Source organism: Pseudorca crassidens, chromosome 2 (genome assembly GCF_039906515.1).
Source record: "Pseudorca crassidens isolate mPseCra1 chromosome 2, mPseCra1.hap1, whole genome shotgun sequence".
NCBI lineage: Eukaryota > Metazoa > Chordata > Mammalia > Artiodactyla > Delphinidae > Pseudorca > Pseudorca crassidens.
In genome coordinates, this window is record NC_090297.1 from 112162732 (window position 1) to 112184377 (window position 21646).

The 21646-nt window shown below is 37.0% G+C and overlaps 1 protein-coding gene across 8 annotated transcripts in view; it reads right to left on the bottom strand.

Annotated features, from left to right (window-relative positions):
* The window catches only part of ASH1L (ASH1 like histone lysine methyltransferase), a 205285-nt gene that overhangs the window by 163428 nt on the left and 20211 nt on the right, over window positions 1–21646 (bottom strand). For all 8 annotated transcript variants that reach the window (XM_067728086.1, XM_067728081.1, XM_067728085.1 and 5 more), the window contains one exon: window positions 14550–15070. In XM_067728086.1, the coding sequence (XP_067584187.1) occupies window positions 14550–14969 (420 nt within the window). In that variant the 5' untranslated portion in view covers window positions 14970–15070. The remainder of the gene's footprint in view (window positions 1–14549; window positions 15071–21646) is intronic.

Here is a 21646-nt window from a genome sequence, read left to right on the forward strand (position 1 = left end):
TTAAGGAACATTTAGATGCCAATCTGTCCCAGGTATCAACAGCAGAGGAAACAAAGTCTTTAGATTCTTCTGTACACCTAGTTTATTCCTAAAGTGTAAAATCACCACCATAGCACATATCTAAATTAATCTATACTCTTTCTCTCAGGATTTCTCCCCCCAAATCCCTATCTACTAATTGGGAAAGAGGGGCAATTTAGAACAATGTCTTCAGTGGTTTAGACTCACAAAGTGAGGTCAGGCAGGAAGAAACGTCTCTTTCATCATGTGTTCAACCTTTTGTCCCTACTCATGAAGTTTCATAAAAGTTTGTTATCTCATCATATAGGGACTTTAATTCTGATGTCTCCCCAAAACTCTTCATTCATTTCTCTGCAGCTGTATCTCAGAATTTATTAGCAATGTGCACGTATGGAGCAGTCTATATGTGAGCATCTCTGGAATGATTTACAGTCATTAAAATGAAATAAAGATATGAACAGACAACCATAAAAAGCAGCATGTGAATTAGTGAGTCAACGTGATGATACTTAAGCTTAATTCTCTGGTACTAAGGAAGTTATGCCTTCTATCAATTTGTTTCAATAATGACTTTTTCCATTAGCAAGATCAACAATGAAATGAGAAACATTCACATTTACCATACCTCATTATGTACACCATTAAAACAAACCATAATAGAGACTCAAGCACATATCCCTAACATGCTACACTTTAAAAGAAAGTGAACTGCTCAATCAGCCAGAAGCAGCACTGATTAGAGAAGTTTCTACTACAAAATGAAAGCAAGAATTGAGGCTGAACCTGATGAAACTAATTATGGTAGTTTTACTCTTCCTGGTACATTTATAACAGAAGCCATACAGTGCAATAGAAGGGATCTGCTCTTCCCCTCCATTTATGGAAGCGTATGCTTCTACAATTGATGGTATTTTGGGAAAAGAGTGGCACCTTCCTCGTTTTGTCTCCAAGGCTTAGGAGATCGTGGCTGCCCCATTAGCAGTCTGTTTTGTGTGTGTTAAAGGGAGAAAAGAAGGCTTTACTGAAATGTGAAGATCTGGGAGAATTTGCATAATAGCCTCTGCCCTGGAGAAGCTGGGCTCTATGCCAACCGTTCTCTTCTTCTCTACTACAAAATAATTCTAGCTCAAGCAGCTTCCAAAGCAAACAATCAGTATGAAGGTAAGACAACAGAATTCCAGTGGGATAATGCGGACTTGTACTCCGGACCTTTTCATAAGTTGGTATAAGACTACACTCACAGATGGCACTCAGCTCAAAAGTTACAGGTAAAAAGAATGTGACCATCTTCTATTTAGCAAGTCTCAAATTCACTGATAAGAGCTAAGGAGCCTAAACACAAAGAAAACTGGTTGAAAAAAAAAAAAGGCACTGGGTAAACATAAACCAGATAGCAGTAAGAATAAAACAGTTTCACGTGGGCTCATCTGGAGACAAAGTCTCCCTAAAACCAAGTTCATACTGAGTTTATGACTAATCTCTCTATCCAAAACTTTATTCCCTTTCTTGTCCCACCCCTGTTCCCCTCAGGACTGAGGACTGAGGAGTACCAAAGAAAAGGGGGTACTGAAACCAAGCAGGACCCTGTGGAGCCTTCCTGGGTACAAAAGCACCTCCGTGTCCCTGTTTCTTGTTTGTAGGGAAAAAAAAGTCTCCTAGGCTTCCAGGAGTTCCAAAGAGTAGGCTCAAGCAGTTAACGATTAGGGCAATAGGGTCACAGGGATTAGGGCAATAGGGTCACAGGATTCCTAGTTCCTCCTGAAGGGATACAGATAACAATCTGGTGTATATCTCTGAGTTGTTCTTTAAAAACTAAGATGCCCCACCCAGGTGGAAGATGGTGACTACATGCTGACCACAAGCATTACAGACCCCAGACTGGCTGGAAAAAGAAGGCTGGGATTTCTGAATATCACCCTGTTACCTTATCACCAACCCATCACCCTGTTACCTTATCACCAACCCAACCCGTGAGCTGCTCATTCTCCTTGCTTGAGGCCCTGCAAATAAGCGCTTACTTTGTTGCAAACACCTGCTGTCAGAGTTTGGCTTTCTGGTGGGCACAGGGCCCTTGCTTGGTAACAATCTGGTATCACCTTTAAGTGGATGAGTCACTAAGATGTGCTAAATGCATTCAAAAGGTATTTGACTACTAAAAATGTTTTCTTAAACTAAGAGCCTAATGTGGGGTTGTTTTTAAATGAAGATAACATAGGCAACTTAGTTCACCACTCTGTGTTGTGACAAAATACTTAAAGGAAAGTTTTTGTTTGACCTATTATAAGGGTAGTAACCAAAGTTGTGCCTTACCAGGAAATTCATGAAACAGCCACAAGTCATAGCATTACTACCAATAATACTTACTTCTTAAAATTAACTACCTATAGGTTGTTTTGAAAAGACCTAAAAGTTTTAACATAAACTTTCAGTAAATGAAAGAAGAGAAAATATTTATGAGTAGTTCAGTTATGAAAGTTATGTGTACAAGCACCATCTTCGGACTAGGCAAACATATTCTCTTATCCCCAAGCTATATTTTAAGGGCAGTATTTTTGGTGGTGGTGGTAGTATTTGTTTTATGCTTACAGATATAAACCCACAGTCCATAATCTTACTGAACTTTTTTTTGGCTGCGTTGGGTCTTTGTTGTGGCACGTGGACTTTCTCTAGTTGTGACAAGTGGGGGCTACTCTTCGTTGCGGTGCGCAGGCTTCTCATTGTGGTGGCTTCTCTTGTTGCAGAGCACAGGCTCTAGGCGTGCAGGCTTCAGTAGTTGCAGCATGTGGGCTCAGCAGTTGCGGCATGTGGGCCCTAGAGCGCACAGGCTCAGTAGTTGTGGTGCACGGGCTTAGTTGCTCTGCAGCATGTGGGATCTTCCCGGACCAGGGCTTGAACCCATGTCCCCTACATTGGCAGGCGGATTCTTAACCACTGCCCCACCAGGGAAGTCCCTTACTGAACCATTTTTAAAGCATGTTCCATGTTGATCATGAAATGCAAAAACTAAAAAGGTTACCTTGACACTTAAGGAGCATTCACTTGTCAAAGAAAGACAAATTAATAATTACAATATAATGTGATATGTGTTAAAAACAGAGAAATATATGCAGTGGAAGCACAGAGGTTAGAGTAACTAACTCTGCCTGCAAGGATTCAGGAAACATTCAAAGAATTGGGTGAGGGCTTCCCTGGTGGCGCAGTGGTTGAGAGTCCGCCTGCCAATGCAGGGGACACGGGTTCATGCCCCGGTCCGGGAGGATCCCACATGCCATGGAGTGGCTGGGCCCGTGAGCCATGGCTGCTGAGCCTGTGCGTCCGGAGCCTGTGCTCCCAACGGGAGAGGCCGCAACAGTGAGAGGCCCGCGTAGCGCAAAAAAAAAAAAGAATTGGGTGACATCTGAGCTAACTCTTTCCACTCCCTCATCCTACTTCCTCTCTCTACTGTATACTGAAACTTCTTTCTTTTTGCTTGTTATTTAGGAACTTAGTAACCTTAAATTTATTCTTCTAATTTCTCATCTTTATCTTCGAAGCTGAAAAAGAAGGAAAAAATGTCACCAAGTATGCCTAGGAAAATTTCTACTTGTTTGAGAATTCCTAACGGTCATAATTACCAAACAAGAGAAGTTACCAAGCTCCCCTGCCTTTGGCTTGTAATTTTCAGTATCTACCTGTGATTTCTTCAGCAGTCTTCTGTAACTCCCTACCCATGCAATCAAGGGCTAGACAAGGAACTACAAGATAATCACATTCAGCAATTTTGCCAAAAAATGAAAAGGTGGGGTTCAGAAGCAGGTTCCATCTTGTTTCACTGTTTTTACAGTGAAGATTACTACTGAATCCTGCAGTTATTAGGATCGTCTTTTTGCCTTCACATATATACTCAGATGTTAGTAATTCTATGTAGCTTGGCTAAAAACAGCTAAAATATTCTCGTATATATACTTACCATTTGTGAGTTTTTGTCAAAATGCTTTTGTGCACCTCCTAAACTCTGACTTCCTAATATAGTAGCAGAACTTTATTGCAAGCATGTATACTTGACTTTGAAATGTTTTCCAAAAATGAAGGTAACATATACATAGCAGATCAGGACTTGGCTGTTAAAAAATAAAGAGTAGAGGGCTTCCCTGGTGGCGCAGTGGTTGAGAGTCCACCTGCCGATGCAGGGGACATGGGTTCGTGCCCCGGTCTGGGAGGATCCCACATGCCACGGAGCGGCTGGGCCCGTGAGCCATGGCCTCGGAGCCTGTGCTCCACAATGGGAGGGGCCACAGCAGTGAGAGGCCCGCGTACCGCAAAAAAAATAAAAATAAAATAAAAAAATAAGAAGAGTAGAAAAAGACCAAATTTAACAGTTCAAAACCTATTTTGTTTAAAGAGTGAGTTCTCATCACTATTTCTCATTAACATTACTTATTTCTGACATCTTTGAGACATTACCTTCTTTTACTGATCGGTATTCTCTCAATTTAGCTAACAGATTTTGGAGAAACCAAAGCCTTTAGGAACACCATAAATCCAGCTTGGAGAAAAACTCATATTTATATTAAGGGGTTCCAAGGAAGCCACAGTTAATATGCAAACTATTGCCCCTTTCCCTGGTAGGTCTTTACCCAATCATATATACCTCTCTTAACATCTAACATTAGGCACTTGCTGGTGCAAAGTGATACTTATTTATAATGAAGAAGCAAAGGCTATATTAAATAGATCTTGTATGACACCTTCATATTTTTCCAGCTTTTAGCTGGGGGAGGGAAGAAGGAGTTATCTTGCATACAACAAAAATTTCCCTTTCTTCTTGGAAGAGAATTCTTAATTGCTAGATTTTGAAATAGTTGGTTTCAAAAAAAAAATAAACATATACCTTTAAACAGACCAACAACACCCAAGGGTCATTCTGAGCTTTGCCAGCTGTACCCTGAATCCTCAATGTACCTCACTTCCCTTCCCCCCTTAACAGTTAAATCCCTGCAACTCATCCTTAAACCTGATCTCTAATGCCATCTGCTGTTGCAGTTCTGTGTCCTCAAAAAGCTCTACCAATCTGCTCCAATATTATTCCAGCTTGACTTTCACCACTGTATGAAGACCAAGGTAGTTCACTATTAACAGATTTATAAAATAAAATTCAGGTACTATAACTTTGGTAATATTTAACATTACGGTTATAAATGATAGGGTTCCTACTTACTACAAGTAATCCTAAATTCTTCAAACAGAAAAACTTTCCCAAAAATCAATCATTTTAACTTTAAAATGTTTCCTCTTTCTAAGAGGAATACTAATATAAAACAGGATCACAAAACTTTAAAAACAAAGAAAAAATCCCACGAACAAATCGGTATGGTCATGCAATTTCTGCTTTAATATCTGATAGCATTGGGGTTCCCTGGGTGCAGTGGTTAAGAATCCACCTGCCAATGCAAGGGACACGGGTTCGAGCCCTGGTCCAGGAAGATCCCACATGCCGCAGAGCAACTAAGCCTGTGCGCTACAACTACTGAGCGTGCGCTCTAGAGTCCGTGAGCCACAACTGCCGGAGCCCGCACGCCTACAGCCCATGCTCCGAAACAAGAGAAGCCACCGCAATGAGAAGCCTGTGCACCACAAGGAAGAGTAGCCCCCACTCTCCGCAACTAGAGAAAGCCACAAAGACCCAACTCAGCCATAAATAAATAAATAGATAGATAGATAAATAAAATCTTATAGCATTAAAAACAACACTTTATGATTTTCAGGTTAAAACTTACTTTGTAAGTCAGATCAGAGAAAAAAACTTCAACCAAAAATCTGATACAAAGAAAAAGTAGACAAAAAGTGAAGTGGAGGTTCCCTAAATTTTTTGAGTGCAATACGAAGAGGTGATAAGTTCCCCAGCTGTCTTCCATTCTTTATTATTTTCTTAGTACTCACCTACACTAAAGGACTGTCAAATTCTTGTTTTACAGCACAACTGACAAACATCTAGGAGACATGTTAAAACCGCCTTTGCCCTTTACTATTTACTTTGCCCCCAAAGTCCTTCTCTTTCTAGCAATTTCTAACAAAGATGTCAACATCTAATTTTAAATGAGTTCCTCTGTAAAGCTTTCCATGCATATTCTCCTGCTCATTACCTTCTCCCAACAATACTGATTCCATAAACACTCCATATGTATTTCTATTATGGAAGTTATCATATTACATCATAATTACTCATTTACTGCACATGACAGGCACTCAAATATTTTATGGAGGAATAAATAAATAAAAGAATGTTATGAGTCTAGACAAGAGATTATGTTCAAAATTAAGTGATACAAAATGTGACCCTCCTTTGTGAAAAGTACAAAGTAAAATATTAGTCCTATGATTAGTTTTCTAAAGTGTAATAGACAAAATAAAAATACACACTTAAGGTAATGAAAATGTTCTGAAATTAGACAGTGGTGATCGTTGCACACCTCTGTATGTACCTAATATACTGAATATACTAAAAACCTCTCAACTGTACACTTTAAAAGAGTGAATTTTATGGTATTTGAATTGTATCTCAATTAAAATTATATACATTTTATCTATTTTATCTAAAATCAGGCTAATCTAATATAGGGCACAATTTAAAGGAACTACTACATGCAGAAAACCTGATAAATTACTGCTGTTTAACAGGTATGCCAAGGAAAGAAAAGCCAAAACCTAAGTAATATCAAACTCATTTTTTTCCTCAACATTTCATTTCAAAACAATTGGAATTTGTGTGAAACAATTTAAAGACTGCTAGGCAAATTAACCATACGGAGCAAGAACAGAGATAACTGTTATTATCTGTATATTTTCTTACTAAAGAACCTACATTAATCTATCAGTTCTATAATTTAATAAAATCTTAGGCCAACAGACCTTAATTAGACTACTTGGATTCACTGAGGGTTTTAATAATTCTCCATAAAAATCACTTTACTGAAACCCAAAATTACATCTCCAAAGGACTGTTTCTTAAATAATCTATTAAGTCAGCACACTCATTTTTTTTCTAAACAGAAAACTATCTTTTGGCAGGGAAATTATAATTACAGCTGTAAATTTTAACACTGCCTCTTCTCCTTTTAAGTTGGTGTGTGATAAATACAAGTAAATATAATGACTTCCCTACTTTCACTTTCTAAAATACTGCAGAAGAATGACTATACCATTCTGACAACTTATGAAATGACACAGACACAACATGAAGTTGGCAAGACAGCCAAATCCAAATTTTTACAGGAAATTTAAAAGAAAATATGCCTTTCCACCATAGACAAAACAAAAATGAGACAGGAAAATCTATTTTAAAATTAATAATGAACGTATTTCTTATAAAACAATCAGGTGATTTCTACTCTAGCCATAAGACAGGCTAAATAGCATAAAGGTCCGTCTACTACAATAAAATAACTCAATCCAGCATAAGATGCCAAGTTTGTTGCACTGTGGCCTCACAGGAAGTAAGAAAAATCTCCAAGGGTACCAAAAGAAAAGAAAAAAGAAGGGTGATCTAAGTAGGCGTAGTTGCCCAGAGGGTAAACGTACCAATCCATGGCCTAGGGGTAAAATGGGGCTCTCCCCCAGGAAAGGTGTTACTAACACACCCTAATTCCTGGCAAAGCAAATTCAGAGCTTCTGAAGGAGAACCAATTAGGTTCCAAGTTCAACCACAGATAAAGATGAACAAAATATGAACTTTATAATCAATTGGACAAGTTCTAGAAAAAAGTTCTATTTTTATTAAAAATCACATAAAGCTTATAAACTAATAGGCAATAATGCAAGGAACACTCTTAAATATGAGTAATGAGGAAGGATTAACCCTACCAGATATGAAACATAATAATTAAAACTATTATGCTGGCAAATAGAGACCAATGACACAAAGTGGGAAATCAGACCAGACTCAAGTACACATGGAAATTCAGTGTATGGTAAAGGTAGTGTCTCAAATCTGAGGACTAAAAAAAACTTAATAAAAGGGTTGAGACAACTTGCAGCTATTTGGAAAAAGATAAACTTGGATCCACAACTCATATTACACATCATTATAAACTCCAAATGGATCAAATATTTATATATTTAAAATGAAACATAAGGGAATTCCCTAGCAGTCCAGTGGTTACAACTTGAGCTTTCACTGCTGTGGACCTGGGTTCAATCCCTGGCCGGGGAACTAAGATCTGTGGCCAAAAATAATAATAATGAAAAAATGAAACATTAAAAAACTCCTATTACAAAATATAAGGAGATCTTTTATAAACTTAAGAGTGAAGGCCCTTCTAGTTATATGTCAAATTCTAGAAGCCATAAAAGGAAAGATTAATTAAATTCAGTAAAAAACTAAAGACTTCTGCATGGCAAAATAAAAAATAAGCAAGGTCTAAAAACAAATGACAAACTGGAAAAAAAAATATTCGTCACCCATATTCCAAAGGGCTAAAGAAGCTCTCTTAGTTTCATACAGGAAAATCCTCCACAATATGCTAACACACTATTTAAGTGGAAAAAACAATGACACAAAACCGTGTGTACAGTATAGTACCATTTATATTTTTAAATTTGGGGGGAAGGGATTACTTGCATTTGCTTGTATATATATATAATATATTTCTGGGAGATATCAAAAGCACTGATGTTGTAGTTTTGTTCCTGGAAGCTTCTTTGCACCAATTTTGGTTCCAAACAACTTGCTCTTATTTATTTTCCAAGTAAGACAATTTCAATACACAGAACAGTTTTTCTTCATTTTGGTTGAGAAATGGTTGTTCTGCTTAGCTAGTTATCATAGTTAGCATGGGGTTGTCACATGATTGCCTAAAAGGAGACTCCAAAATGGATTTGAGGGGAGAGAAGGGTAATGATGGTAACAATGTTTCATTGTTTCCTTTTTTATCTTTTAAATTCTGAATCATAGGAGTGTATTACCTAATCAAAATAATAGTTACTAGTCCAATATCCATACTCGTATACATTAAATTTTTTATATGAGTTTCCCATGTCTGAAGTATCTCTTGCTATCTTAATCAGTTTCTGAATTCAGAGAGCAAGTTCAGGGTGAGAGGGATACCTGAAACTCTCTCAAAGACCTAAATGTAAGAGCCAGGACTGTAAAACCCTTAGAAGACAACATAGGGGAAAATCTTCATGATGTTAGATTTGGCAGTGATATCTTTGCTATGACACCAAAGCACTGGCAATAGAAAAAAAAAAAACAGACAAATTGGGGCTTCTCTGGTGGTGCAGTGGTTGAGAGTCCGCCTGCCGATGCAGGGGACATGGGTTCGTGCCCCGGTCCAGGAAGATACCACATGCTGCGGAGTGGCTGGGCCGGTGAGCCATGGCTGCTGAGCCTGCGCGTCCGGAGCCTGTGCTCCACAACAGTGAGAGGCCCGCGTATCGCAAAAAAAAAAAAAAAAAACACACAAAAAAAATCAAAACAAAAACAGACAAATTGGAGTTCATTAACACTGAAAACGTCTATGTATCAGGACACTATCAAGAGAGAGGAAAAAGACAACCCACAGAATGGGAAAAAAATATTAGCAACTCATATATCTAGACTATATCTAGAACCCTGAAAACTCAGCAACAACAACAAAAAATCCAAAATTCAAAAGCAGTCAAAAGACTTAAACAGACATTTCTCCAAGGAAGATATACAAATAGTCAATAAGCTCAATACAAATAGTCAATAAGCTCAATAAGCCCCATTAGTCATCAGGGAAATGCAAAGTAAAACCACAGTGAGATACTACTTCATACCCCTTAGGATGGCTATTATTTAAAATACACATACATACACATATACACACACACACAGAAAATAAAAAGCAGTGATGAGGATTTGGAGTAACTGAAACCCCCATGCATTGCTGGTGGGAATATGAAATGGTATAGGTGCTATGGAAAATAGTTTGACAATTCCTCAAAAAGATACAGACTTATCATAGGATCCAGCAATACTACTCCTAAGTATATTACCCAAAGGAATAGAATGCAGGAATTCAAACAGATGTCTGTACACGAATGTTCACTGCAGCATATTTTCCAATAGCCAAAATGTGGAAGCAATCCAAGTGTCCACAGATGATGAATGGATAAACACAAAGTGGTATAAACGTACAATGGAACATTATTCAGACATAAAAAGTATTTCTGGTATATGCTACAACATGGATGAACTTGAAGACATTATGCTAAGTGAAATAAGCCAGACACAAGAGGACAAACATTGTATGATTCCACTTATATGAGGTACCTAGAATAGACAATTTCATAGAGACAGAAAGTAGATTATAGGTTACCAGAGGCTTAGTGGAGGGGCAATACAGAGTTATTGTTTAATGGTTACAGAATTTCTGTTTGGGGTGATAAGAAGGTTTTGGAATCAGATAGTGGGGATGGTTGCACAACACTGTGAATGGAATTAGTGATACTGAATTTACACTTAATGACCAAAATGGCAAATTCTATATTAATATATTTTACAACAATTTTTAAAAAGTTAATAATGTAATATATCAAAAACCACTGAATTGTACAGTTTAAATGGGTGGATGGTATGATATGTGAGTTATACATATCTCAATAAAGATATTTTAAAAAATACCCAGACATACTGAGTCAGAACCAATAAGAACGTATCAGGAATCTATACTTCTAATAAATATCTTACACAAATATCTTGGTATATACTTGCAAGTATTCTGTAAGATAGTTTCTTAGAAGTGACAGTGCGGAATCAAGGAATTGACCATTTTTAATTATGACAGATACAAGCAAACTACTCTCAAAAAGTACGGCATCTGGGACTTCCCTGGTGGCGCAGTGGTTAAGAATCCGCCTGCCAATGCAGGGGACATGAATTCGAGCCCTGATCCGGGAAGATCCCACATGCCACGGAGCAACTAAGCCCTAGAGCCCGCGAGCCACAACTATTGAGCCCGTGTGCCACAACTACTGAAGCCCACGTGCCTAGAGCCCATGCTCCACAGCAAAGACAAGCCACCGCAATGAGAAGCCCATGCACTGCAACAAAGAGTAGCCCCTGCTCACTGCAACTAGAGAAAGCTCGCGCACAGCAACGAAGACCCAACACAGCCAAAAATAAAAAAATTTAAAAAGTATGGTATCGGGACTTCCCTGGTAGTCCAATGGGTAAGACTCTGTGCTCCCAATGCAGGGGGTCTGGGTTCGATCCCTAGTCAGGGAACTAGATCCCACATGCATAGCGCTACTAAGAGTCTGCATGGCACAACTAAGAAGTCCACATGCCGCAACTAAAAAAGACCCAACGTGCTGCAACTAAGACCAGGCGTGGAATGAATGAATGAATGTTCTTTTTTTTAAAGTACAGTATCAATATACTCCCCAGCAACAGGGCATGAGAGTGGTTGTTTCCCCTATATTCTTGCCAACACTGAATGTTATGACATTTTTTAGTTTTGCCAAAATGTAATACAGAAAGATAAATCTCAAAAGTAATGAAAAATAAACCAAATACATCTTAAACTTAAACAGTGCTGTATGTCAATTATATCGCAATAAAACTAGGGGAAAATACATTAAAAGAACCAAAAATCGGACCCTTAAAATCTATAACTTATATGACATGAAGAGCATCTAATACTTTTCAAAAAAATAAAATGAACTTTAAACTTTAGTTATTAACATGCCAGTTACTAAACTGTGGATTGAAATTTTTAAAAACTAAATGACATATTTGAATCACTCTAAATAATAGAATCCGTAAGTAAACTACTATAAATTTAACAATATGTCACATAATTCAAGAAACGGAAAATTTCATTTCTGAACCTGAACTTGAGTTTTGTCATTAAAAATTACATCAACAGTTATCAATGAGTTAGTACTAACCAGGATAGCAAATTATTTTTTCAGAGGGTCTTGTTTTTGTCCTCTGAACGTTGTTGAAAGAAAAGTTTGATTAAGAAATAAAATCTATGATCTATATTTCTATGTTTTTACTAGAAATTTAAGGCTTAATATTTGCTTAAAAGCAGCACTGACGGACTTGCCTGGTGGTGCAGTGGTTAAGAATCCGCCTGCCAATGCAGGGGACATGGGTTCAAGCCCTGGTCTGGGAAGATCCCACAGGCCACGGAGCAACTGAGCCCGTGAACCACAAGTACTGAGCCCGCGAGCCACAACTACTGAAGCCTGTGTGCCTAGAGCCCGTGCTCTGCAACAAGAGAAGCCGCCGCAATGAGAAGCCCACGCACCACAAGAAGAGTAGCCCCTGCTCACCACAACTAGAGAAAGCCAGCGCACAGCAACAAAGACCCAACACAGCCATAAATAAATAAATAAATAAATAAATGAATGAATGCACGGACAAAAACCCAACTACTTTTTGAAGAATTGGGGGGAAATGTTTTGGTTGCTTTAAAATAAATAAAACAAAACTCCCAAGCTTTCTTAGACTACCAACATGCCTCATAACAGTGCATCTTTCTCTCCTTAGCCACTGATGCTTAATCTTTTTGGAGTCATGAACCCTTCAGAGAAGCTAGTAAGAACTATGTAAAAACGCATCCAAACAAACACAAAATTCTTCAGACCATCATATGCTGAGAGCAAGTACAGATAACCAAACCCTTCCAGAGATCCCTTGTAAAGCAACACCTTAGGCTGTAAAAAGAACATTCACAAGAATCCACCACATGCTAACTACTATATATAAATTTAATTCTTTTTTTAAATTGAAGTACAGTTGACCTACAATATTGTGTTCATTTCAGATATACAGCAAACTGACTCAGTTTTTTTTTTAGATTATATTCCATTACAGGTTATTACAAGATATTGAAATTCCCTGCTCTATATAGTAAATCCTTATTGCTTATCTGCTTCATGTATAGTGGTTTGTATCTGTTAATCCCATACTCCTAATTTGTCCCTCTGTCCCTCTGTCTACCCTTTGGTAACCATAAATTTGTTTTCTATGTCTATGAGTCTGTTTCTGTTATATATAAAGATTCATTTATATTATTTTTAGATTCCACATATAAGTCATACCAAATAATATTTGTCTCTGTCTGACTTACTTCACTAAGTAAAATATTCTCTAGGTCTATCCATGTTGCTGCAAATGGCAATATTTATTTCTTTTTTATGGCTGAGTAATATTCCCCTGTGTGTGTGTGTGTGTGTGTGTGTGTGTGTGTGTATATAAAAGCATATATGTATATATGCATATATACACACACACATCTACATACATACATACGTACACACTACATCTTCTTAAGCCAATCGTCTGTTGATTGGTACTTGGGTTGTATGTCTTGGCTACTGAAATTTAATTCTTTATATACCCATTTAATACAGGCATTAATAGCCCCATGTTATAAATGAGGAAACCACAGCTCAGTCAAGATAAACCAAATTGCCTGTGTATAGTTATTAAGCCAGGATTTGAATTTGGTTCTGACTCTGTAATTCATGCTCTTTCCATCGTTTATGAAGAACTAATTTAGAGGGCAGTAATATAGTCAACATCCTATGCTAAAGTAACTGTTGGAAAAATAAACACCTAACCCATTACCAACAGTGTTTTAAGTATACAGATAGCTTTCCTCAGGAACCACAAACTATATTCTGTTACAAATAATGTAAGTGGGATATAAACTACTTATATATTAAAAATATGTATTGTGGGTGAAATCCTTTCAGTACAAAACCTCATTATTAGCACTATTAAAAAAATACTATAGGGCTTCCCTGGTGGCGCAGTGGTTGAGAGTCCGCCTGCCGACGCAGGGGACGCAGGTTCGTGCCCCGGTCTGGGAGGATCCCACATGCCGCGGAGCGGCTGGGCCCGTGAGCCATGGCTGCTGAGCCTGCGCATCCGGAGCCTGTGCTCCGCAACGGGAGAGGCCACAGCAGTGAGAGGCCCGCGTACCACAAAAAAAAAAAAAAAAAAAAATACTATAGAAAGATTACTAAAGACAATCATCTCAAAGCCCTTTAAAAATTAGCTGTGCAAGACAAGTTCTAACATTGTCTCAAGTAAAAAGGTCTAGATAAAAATTTTTTAATCCACCTTCCGAAAATTCTTGAGGGCAGCAGGAATAGAACCATCCTGAAAGGTAGGTGGTTTTGTAATCATTTAATATCTTTAAGCCTCAGTTTCTTCTCTATTAATTTGTCTATAGTCACATTGTTAGTAAACAGGAGGGCAAGATTCAACTCTAGGTTTCCTAACTAAAAATCCAATCAATATTCTTTCCACTAGGCCATGTAGGAGCAGTAATCTGGATATACCCCATTTAAAATATTTGCCGTAATTTTACAAGTGCATACATGGTTATACCATCACTCATATCTGTGACAAGCCTCAAGGCCTGTTTTGGCTCACAAAACAGACTATTTGGAAATAACATAAAAAGATTAAAATCAAAATTCCTAAAATATGTACGTAGGTTCGATAAAAATTAATAGAGAAATCCAAAGATTGTTAATCATCACATATTGTTGGGAATTCTACTTACCCGCTTTGAAGGACAGTGCTCATTCTTTTCATCTGTCATCTTCCCACTTTTAAGTGCTTTCCTTGGGTGCTTGATAGTTGTTTTTATGGCAGGTCGACATACATAGTTCTCCAAGTTCTTTGGAGGTTTTTTAGTTCTCTTAGCCTGAAGGCCAATTTTCAATTTTAAATTTCCCTCTGAAAAGTTTGTTTCTTTCACTGAAAACTGTTGCTGTGCATCAGTCAAACCATCATCTTTCCCTGCTTCGATGGTTCTTTCCCGATTCCACTTGCGAAGGTCCTCTTCCTCCTTTGTGTTGTTCTCTAGCTCTACTTCTCTCTTGCTGACCAGTGTACCAGTACTGATGGCAGAGGGACTCTTTCTTGAAAATCCTTCGGAATCAGAACCCAATCCTAACATAGCAGTATTTCTAGGGTCCATCACAAGTGTATGTTATTGCCAAGGAATCTTATGAAAATTTTACAGAACTGTGTTCCATAAAAAACAGGGATCTCCAAAACTGGCAACCAGCATCTCTTTCTCTGCAGGATAGACCATAACAAAAAATTTATCAGAACAGAGGCAATTATTAACATGAGAAGTGGGTATAGGGGGAGGAGAAGAAGATCAGGAAGAACCGAAAATCAGTTAAAATGGATCAAAATGCCCTTCAAAATGGATTTAAATTCATTTAGTTATAAATAAATTTAAATTTCAGAATAAGTTTATTATTCTCCAGATATCATAAATAAGCTGTAGTGGTATGGTGCAAATCAATGTTTAAGATCCACTGTTCTAACTCAAGCAACAAGCTTCTGCAACTGACAGTAAAGCAAACACAGTCTAAGACAAAAATAATATCATATATTTTAACACTCCTCAGTTTCAAAGGAATGTGTTTCTTACATTTTAGTTAAATAAAATCAATTTCACCGAAGGCAAAGAACCATGTTTTGGGCTGGTTTCAGCACTCCAATATTTTTTATAAGAGATGGTAGACTTTTTAGGTTAGGACTCTTAGGCTGGAATTATCTCTATTGCTGGTTTACAATTCAACTCTGAATTCATTTACTCATTCATTCATTAAAAAGTATTTCTAAACACCTATCATGTGCCAGGCACTGTGCAACACCCTGGAAATACAGTATTCAACAAAACAGATTCAATTCCTAAATTTACAAGCCTTATACTCTAGTGAGAAAGACAAACATTAAATAATTATATAAATGATTTAGAACAATTGTTATAAAAACTCTAAACAGCAGAAATATATTTTCACACGTTTTCCCAATAGCAAATAGTCAGCGGTCATGCTTCAATCTCCCAAATCTATAAATTATTTTAAAACCAGAACGTAGATTTATTATTTTACAATAGTTTGTACACCTTAACAGAGAATCTGAATAATCCACACAGGGCAACCCCCTTCTCATAAATAAAGATCCTCAGGAAACCGTATAGGATTGGCATATAATCTAGTGACTAGAGAATATAAAACCAAAACAAAATAATTCACTATTCTTGAGGACTGACAGACTAGCCTTTATTTCAAGCATATATCCAAATCAAGATCCAGGACCAGTATCTGGAAAAAAAAAGAACATCCTATCCCTCAGAAAGTTCCATTTATGCAGTAGAATATTTTATAGTTTAAACTATGTGCCTTAAGACTTTTCTTTCAACAAGATTATAAGAGTTTCAAAGGCAAAGATCATATGATACAACTTTTACAACTCCTACAAGAAATGTAAGTAGAATGCATAGCCCCATGACTGGCACTCAGCAAGGCTCAATAGAAGGTGCCGACGATTTTATTAGCAGTGCTAGCAGCATTTTAAGTAGGTACTCAACAAATACTGGCCAACTGACTAAAGTGTATTCCTATTCTATTCATTCACACAAACAGCTGAAAGAGTAATTTTCAAATCAACTGCATATGACAATTATTCTTGTTGTCTACCACTTCATATATTAACACTTCACAATAGCATTCAAGGCTCTTCGTAATCTGGCTCTAACTTCTCAAACTAATCTTTCCTTACTTCCCAACACACATCCTCTATGATTTAGTCAATTCAGTTTTCTTCAACTTCCCTGGTGCTCCAGTGGCTAAGACTCCAAGCTCCCAATGCAGGGGCCCCGGGTTTGATCCCTCATCAGGGAGCTAGATCCCACATGCTGCAACTAAGAGTTCGCATACCTCAACAAAGATCCCGCGTGCCACAACTAAGACCCCACACAGCGAAATAAATAAATAAATAAATATTTTTTAAAAATTCTGTTTTCTTTACTGTCCCTAACAAATCATGTTCATTTCTGCTTCTGTGCCATGTGCTTTCTTTCCTTTAAAAGTACAAAGTCCTGTCTTCCCCACGATGTGTTCACATCCTGAAATTCAAAACTCTGAAAATCAAAAGTTTTCTCGTAACACCCTAGTGACAAAATGTGACCTGACCTGATCTGGATCCATTTTGGTCTTAATTACCACAATTTCTATGAACAGTCATACACTTCAGTGCAGAAGTACTAAAGTGTTTGATTAAGGAGTCTTCTTTGCCAGTTCTTCTTTTTCTCCCCTAACTCTATAAACACTGGAGTGCCCCCAGGGCGTGCTCTTTCCTTTTCTGTCTACACTAACTTCCTAAATGACCAGATCCAGTCTTTTGAATTTAAATGCCATCTAACACAGATGATTCAAAAATTTCTATGCCCAGACAGAGAACAGCTGAGACCCCTCCTGGAACTCCAGATTCATATATTTAAATGCCTACTTGACACGCTGACTAGATAGTTAATAATTAGGCACTTCAAGCTTAACATGTCCAAAGTCAATTCACCTTCGCCAAGCTCCCCAAATCTGTTCTTCCCACAGGCTTAGTCATCTCAATAAATGAAACTCCAACCAGAAATATTTAGACCAAAAATTTTGAATCATCTGTGATTCCTTTCTTTTTCTAATGCCCCATATGTCCACTCGGTCAGAAAAGTCTTCTTTACCCTCAAAATATATGTGGAACCTATTTCTCACTAATTTGACAGCTACCAATCAGATCCAACTGATAATATCTGCCCTGTACTATTTATTTCAATAACCTCCTGACTGGTTCCTTGTTTCAGCCTTTGTATCTCTTTATAGTCTTCTCAACAGCAGGATAATCTTTTTAAAGCCTGTATCATATCATGTCACTCCTCTGCTCAAAAACCCTTTCAATGGCTTCCCATTTTACTCAAAGTAAAAGCCAAAGTCTTTACAATGGTCTAAATTCCCTACAATCCCCTCTACTTCTCTTCCATCTCCTACCAGTCTCCCCACTTAGTTCCAAGAAGGGGGGGAGGGGCACAGGTACTCTTCTGTTTTTCAAATTCAACGAAAATACTATCTAAGGGCCTTTGCACTTACTATTCTACCTGACTAGAAAACCCTTTCCCCAGATCACTGCATGGTTTGCTCGGTCACTTCCATCATGTCTTTGCCTAAATATAACTTATAGAAGAGGCATTCCCTTTACAAAATAGAAAAACACCCATCCCACCTCTTCTCACACTCATCCTGTTTTATTTCTCCTGTGCTCTTTTCACCATCTGGTGTACAATATATTTATTTATTGTCTACACGCTTCCATTGGAATGTAAAGTCCACATGGAAGTAGATTTTTGTCAATTTGGTTCAATGTACTATTCTAGCATCAAGAACGGTACCTGGCACATAGGTGGTAGTCAATAAATATTTAAATTAACTCCATGCCTTATGTGGGTTACATGTTATTGGCTTCAATTTATTCCTTTTCTAGTTTTTTCCCTCCTCTTTCTTGTTTCTTAAATTCAAATGCCCATCCAGGGTTTCGTGTTACTAATGGTGAACTGATGGACCTGCCAAATATCTTATTGGTTAGTTATTAAAAGAAATCCTTTTTGGAATAAAAACAAATAATAATTTATACAAAAACAACTACTTTTACATACACTACTCACAAGTACACACATTTTAAAATTTCCCTATAATTTTTGATTTTCATAATGGAAGAATTACAGAAGTCTTAATGTATATTTATAAATATATAAAGTAGAATTTCTGTATTTCTTCCAAAGAACTCAAAGCATTTTTTACCAGCACTTACTCACTCTCAAAACATTCCAGAGAAGGGTTTGGAGAGCATGATTCTCTTCATTTTAAAAATGGAAAAAACTAAACCAAGTGACACAGATTATTAAATAATAGCAGAGTATCAATAAACTGAAAAGGAAATTAATTTGAAAATATTGATCACTACCCTAGAAATGTATGTAGGAATAGAGAACTATTACGTTTCCTTAACTTGATCAAGGAGAAAAAAGAATAGTATCCTTTGGGCATATTCTGTGAATCCACTTAGGCAGTAAGACTGGAAAATCATGATTGGCAAACTCCACATACCAAATTTAAGTGTTTCTAGTAAAGATAAATCCAAGTTCTGAAGATACTTCACAACAAAGAATGCTTTTATCTACTAAATGTAAACTGCCTGAAAAGCAGTCCCTACAGCAGCTGCCAGACGTTGTTTTTGAATTTTCAAAGCAATGTTCTTTGTGAATGATATTCTTTCAGCTTTTGGAAAGATGTATCTATACAATCTAGGTCTTCCATCCAGGGGCAAGGATGCTATGTTGTTACACAACTTATTCTGGTTCCTACTATAATACATTCAATTTAAAACACAGTTGCAAGGAGAAACACAGAACTAAGAATGCTAGAATCTCTTCATTCACGCTCAAAGAGGCAAATTCAACATTCATCTCACGTGCAACTTTGGGATTTACATTTTCAGACCATTGAAACAATCCAAAACAGTCTAGCCCAAATTCAAGGGAAACTAACATTAATCTACCACATGAAGCCCTTTTTCCCAGATCATTTTAGCTATGAACAAACTTTTTAGAAAATTGCTAATTACAGTTGACCCTTGAACAACAAGGGTTTGAACTGCACAGGTCCACTTAAATGAAGATTTCTTCAATAGTAAACACTACAGTACTACATGATTTGCAGTTGGTTGAATCCACAGACGTGGAGGAACCGCATATACAGAGGGCTGACTATGTGGATTTTCGACGGCTTGGAGGGTCAGCGCCCCTAACCCCCGTTCTGTTCAAGTGTCAACTGTATATATTTTCTAAGTACTACAAATATTGAGTCCTTACAGTGGATTTAGCATTAGCAATTTAAAAATAATAAAAATACCAAAGTTTTACTGAGCTCTTAATATGTGCAAAGCTCTATGCTAAAAATTTTATACAGATTATCTCATTTTAAGCCTCACAATCACCATGAGGTAGTTACTATTATTCTTCTCTTTTTAGAGATGAAAAGACAAGTTAACAGCCAATAAAAGGCAGAGTCTAGGTCTGCCTGGCTCCTCTTAAACACTATGTTATTCTGCCTCCCAAAGATCATTTTTAGTCCTCATCTTATTACTCCTCTCTGCTACATTTGGCATATTTGATATTTGAAACTCTCACCGGGCTGCTATGATCACACATTCTACTGGCTCTCCAACTACCTCTCTAACCAGTCCACCATTTCCTTTATGGATTCACCATTCTTAATCTATCCCTTCATCCATTCAATAAATATTTTCACAGTCTCTAAATATGTTTTGAGAATTGTGATACCCATTGTAGATATAGTCATAAGTAATACAAATATAGTCCTTGGTGTCATGAACTTCAAATTTAGCAGGGGATACAAATGAATGACTGATCATACAAATACATATAACTCCTAATAAATGTGAAGGTACTACTATGTGAGGTAGTATATCAAGGAAACGTGGAGGGGCAGGGAACATATCTTAGAAAAACATGTAACTATAAGCTGAGACCCAGTACGAGCAGGGAATAGTCAGGCAAAATGTGGAGGTGAAAATGATCCAAAAATAGGGAACAGTGGGTGTAAAAACTCCCTGAGACTGTAAAGGTTAACAGTAGGTAAACCAAATGGAGAACAGCACAATACGAAAATGGAATGTTAAACGAAAATAGCTTGCAGAAGGTCTTGTTGGCCTACATGAAAGATATGGAATTCAAAAAGAAGCTCTGAAAAGGAGAGTAATGATACAATTTACATTTTAAGAAAACTTCTCTGGTTGCTGTGGGAGAATGATTAGAAAAATAGTAAAAGTTGATTCTGGAATAACAGTCATAAGATTGACAGATTAGGGTAGTAGCACTGGAAAATTTTAAAGAATGGATGGATTAAGAGATATTTTAGAGGTATAATAGATATGATTTATCAGTAAGAAGTAGTAGGGGAGGGAAATAAAATACGAAGACTTGAGCAATCATAGAATTGTATGGTGGTACCATTTAGACACTCCTTAAACAAATATTTACTAAGTGCTCATTATGTAACAGAAACTTACAGAGCACTGCAAAAAAACACAAAAATCCTGCCCTCACGGGGCTAGCAGTCTATAAGTTGTTTGCCAGAATGACACAGAAGGGGAGATCAAGAGTTCAGTAATAAACGTGTTTAATTTTAGATGCCTGTGAAACATTTAAGTAGAAAGGTCAAGTAGACAGATGGAAATATAGGCACATGATATATACAGAGGGAGGCAGTATGACAATATATGAACATAAAATAAAAGGAGTTTTATAAGTTTTAGTTTTAACTTGGTAAGAAAGGTAATTTATCTTATTAACTTTCCCTAATACGTAAAAATAACATTTTTTTTGGATAAGTACATATCTAAAATTAACACAATGCAGACTAAACAATGTTTGCAGATTTTTAGCTTAAAATAAGTAAAATCTAGCTTGACTCATCTATGATCAATTTTCATTTTCCTTTGTGGTCTTTATTAAACATAGTTAGAGACTGTAATCATTGTTGTATTTCTCAACATTCAAAACCAGATATAAATTAACTATACAAAACTTTTAAAAATTCATAGCTCATTGTGCATTTTAATTTGTCCTGGGTTTCATGCTCTTTAAAATTCTTATAAATGACCATAATATTTCTTAGAATATATCATATTAGCTAAGTAGTCACAGAAATGTGGGGATCATCCTTGACTTCTCAACCTAACACCAAAACCTGTGAAAACCACGTAAATAATTTTTGATTACACATAGTT